General features: G+C 40.2%; 1 protein-coding gene across 8 annotated transcripts in view; it reads left to right on the forward strand.

Moving 5' to 3' along the window:
* Window positions 1-2,423, forward strand: part of ABI3BP (ABI family member 3 binding protein) — a 392,420-nt gene extending 389,997 nt beyond the window's left edge. For all 8 annotated transcript variants that reach the window (XM_019523725.1, XM_019523728.1, XM_019523731.1 and 5 more), the window contains one exon: window positions 889-2,423. In XM_019523725.1, the coding sequence (XP_019379270.1) occupies window positions 889-1,004 (116 nt within the window). In that variant the 3' untranslated portion in view covers window positions 1,005-2,423. The remainder of the gene's footprint in view (window positions 1-888) is intronic.
* The last annotated feature ends 1,157 nt before the right edge of the window (window positions 2,424-3,580 follow it).

Below are 3,580 nucleotides of genomic sequence, written 5' to 3' on the forward strand. Positions count from 1 at the left end.
GCACTTGTCAGTGTTGAAACCCATCCTGTTCTTATCCGCCCACCCTTGTAACCTGTCTAGGTCCGATTGCAGCCTATTCCACCCATCTAGCATGCCCACATCCCCCCACATCTTAGTGTCATCAGCAAACTTGAACAGGGTGCTTTTTACCCCCTCGTCCAAGTCACTGATGAAGATGTTGAACAGTGAGGGCCTGAGGACCGAGCCCTGGGGAACCCCACTGCCCACATCCCTCCAGGTCAAAAATGACCCATCCACCACCACCCTCTGGGTGCGGCCCTCCAGCCAGTTGGCAACTAAATTGACTGTGTGGGTGTCGACACCACAGTCCCCCAGTTTCTTAATGAGAACAGGGTGAGAGACTGTGTATGAAAATAAGTAAGTTTGACTTCAGATTGGCATTGCTAAGCACTGTTGCATATAAACTTGGCAAACACTCCAGCATTTGGACTTAACTGTTTACCCCCAAGCTTTTAAGCCTTCATCGTGGTCACATATATGGAAGTTTCTACAAGACAAGTGGGGTCTACCTGTCACTGGAATCTGTTTTATTGCAACTAAGTGATAATGATAAACAACCAGAGGAAGAAACTGGAAATTGGCCCATTGCTGTTCTGTTCCTCCCATCATTGCTCGGCTGGTTGGACTCCATTCCACCCACATTATGTACGTGCTCTTCCTGAAGTGCAGTAGAGGTCTGGTGCAATTCATAGGAGGTAGGAAGGACAAACTGAAAATTTTCTGAATTTTCCAAATACACTCCAAATACACAGAGCATTTTGATTTGGGTCTACTCTGGTCAGATACTCTCCAAGCCAATGAACCAATATTCCATTACCTTAAAACTACCGTCTGCATTGAGCCGTCTTCCACTTTTGTTTTTATTAGGCTTTTTCAGAGCAGTTCGCCAGGAGCCTGTGAAGTTTGGCGAAATAGGGGGTCAGACGCATATTAACTATGTTCATTGGTATGAGTGCGGAACTTCAATACCCGGAAAATGGTAGATGCTGCATGAACTTGATCATGAAAAATTCCCATCATTAGACCCACCTGCCTTCCCTGAAATAAGCTGAGACACGGAAGAGTTTATGATATTCCTGCCATTTAAACAAGTTTGCTAACGTGTAAAAGTTCATAAAAATCTAATGACAATACTGCATTGTGTAATAGCCTAGGCTGCTTACTGTATTTATCCAGTTTTACAAATTTGTTTTAGGTTAAAACAAGGTAAGGATATGTTGTAGGATAATGTCTGGGGAAGCTGGCTCCCTGTTCTTGGTATCGCAAGGTACGGTTTATATGGTATTTTAAAAGATTCGGTGTGTATATTATTTATCACAATGTTGTAATGAATGTTCTGAGGCACAATTGTGGCAAAGTTGACCAGAAAACTGCAATATGCATTAATTTTATATATTCACTGTTTTTATCATAATATATAATGCCATATGCTTCTTGTCCAGGTACTTCTGGAGTCTTGGGCTATTTCCCCACTCTACTTAAACTGTAGATTAAAAAACCAAACAAACAATAAAGGACACAAGCGCAGCCTGTAGAAGTCTATGTAGCTTATTGCCAAATACCTAAATGTTAGAAACTCCGCCTGTTTGTATTGGTTAGGAACATTGGTATATAGTCTATCTGCATCCAAGTTAAAACAGAAGCTGATCCAGATTCAAGTCCTTCTCCATGGTATGCCGACTGGCAGTATTTTTTCTTTATACAAGCGTATGTACTTGGGAAACAGGATTAAAACTGGCTTGCTGTTGGAAGTGATTTACATAAAAGGTAGCGTTTTCTGAATTTCAGACCAACTGCCTTACAAGCCAAATGGATAGCACAACAGGATTCTGCAAGATCATGTGTGAAGTGGGGACAGGACTTCCCTGAATCATATTTACATGCCATTTCCTAGCCAGTCCTAGCATAATCAGGTTCTCTCTATAAGAAGATAGAGACAGGCTTTGAAGAACTGTTTGATATTAGGGGACAAAGGGAAAATAGCAATAAATGAATTTTTAAAACTGCTTTTACAGTATTTTGATTAAAAACTCACTTGCCACTTCTTCCCCTCCCAACAAAGCTATCTGTTGTATTGCTTGAACATTTATGAACGAAATAAAGAGATGTAGTTTTTTTAAGTACGGTGTTTATTCATTACATTAAAAATGTATTGACGGTATGAACAGGAACACCAAGGAAATAATAGAAGTCATTTATAGAAAATGCCTTAAAGTACATTGCAGGTACACTGTACTCCTAATAAAGTATTTTTTAATCATGTGAAGTTTTACTTTGAGTCATTTTCTTCTTGGTGTTGTGTACTGGTGCAAAATGAGTGCTGGAGAAGAGGTACCGCCAAAATGACAGCTTACATTGCAAGCTTCCTTGCATTGTGAAACTGTCTGTACCCTGTTCTAGAGGTATCACTACTGTAGTGAACAGAAAAGTTGGATGTGTTTTCCTGCAAACACACCAACTGTTTTTATACGGCTACCTGGTGCACTAAGAATTGGACTGTGGCCAACCAAAACTAGTAACTGTCAGGGTTAGGAATGTGTCTTAGGGATGAGACATTTATCTCTAATGTATTAATGGGGCTGTACTAGAAGAGGAGACTCCAAGTATTTCCTAAGTGCATTGCTGCCTCCCCACCATACTGAGATGAACAGAAATCAGGCTGGATGTGCAGGTCACATCCTAGTCCTATTATTTGATTCTTTTCAAAGAGTTTGGACATTTTAATACCACCTTACCGCACATTTTTTAATAAGGAAGTAGCTTGCTCCGGTCAAACAGTTCATAGTGCTGTGTCAGTTGTGCATTACACCCAAATCCTCACACAATTTCCATTCTTTTCTCAGGACTCGCCTTAGCCGTTCCGTCCATTAGCACTGGCTATGCAGTATGGTTTCTAGGAATACTTTAACCAAAGCAAAGTGGTTTTGCCCTTTGCCATGTTTTGTTCTGTGTGGTCTGCTTTGGGTTTCATAACAGTCATGGATTTGGGGTTTGGGTTTACTTTTCTTTTTGGCTCAGTATGACGCTACCAGCACTGCTGTCCAAGTTTTTCTGAGTGGCAAAAGGTTTGTGTAAACTATTTCTTGTTAAGGATTCCAAGCCAAATACCTCAAAAAGATTCCTATCGAGTCACTGAAGCTTTGTTTTTTTAAAAATCAGAATACAAGTTAAAAAAACCTCACTGCTATGTCAGTTTCATGGGTTCCTTAATGTATCTGTTCACTTTTCTTACTGTAGCACTAAAAAGAAAAACTACTGTGATTTGGCAATCTGGCAACTGTAGGCATTGAAAAATGACTCTGAAACTGATCAGTACAAAAAACAGCCTGCCTTTGTAATAACTTTCCCACCATGCAGATTGGGTGACAAATCTAGCAGTTTCACCCAAGGCCTATACAACACATAGGTTCTGGTTTGGGGGGTTTTTTGTTTGTTTTTTTTAAGAACAGTTGATAGAGTAGATCTCTTTAACTAGACAGATCTAAAAAGAGTATAAACAAGTAAGTGTGCTCACACCGTCTTATCCAGAGTGCTTAATTAAAACCAGTCAAGCAGTGGG

This window comes from Gavialis gangeticus, unplaced genomic scaffold (genome assembly GCF_001723915.1).
Source record: "Gavialis gangeticus isolate Ggan-Ray unplaced genomic scaffold, GavGan_comp1, whole genome shotgun sequence".
Lineage (NCBI taxonomy): Eukaryota > Metazoa > Chordata > Crocodylia > Gavialidae > Gavialis > Gavialis gangeticus.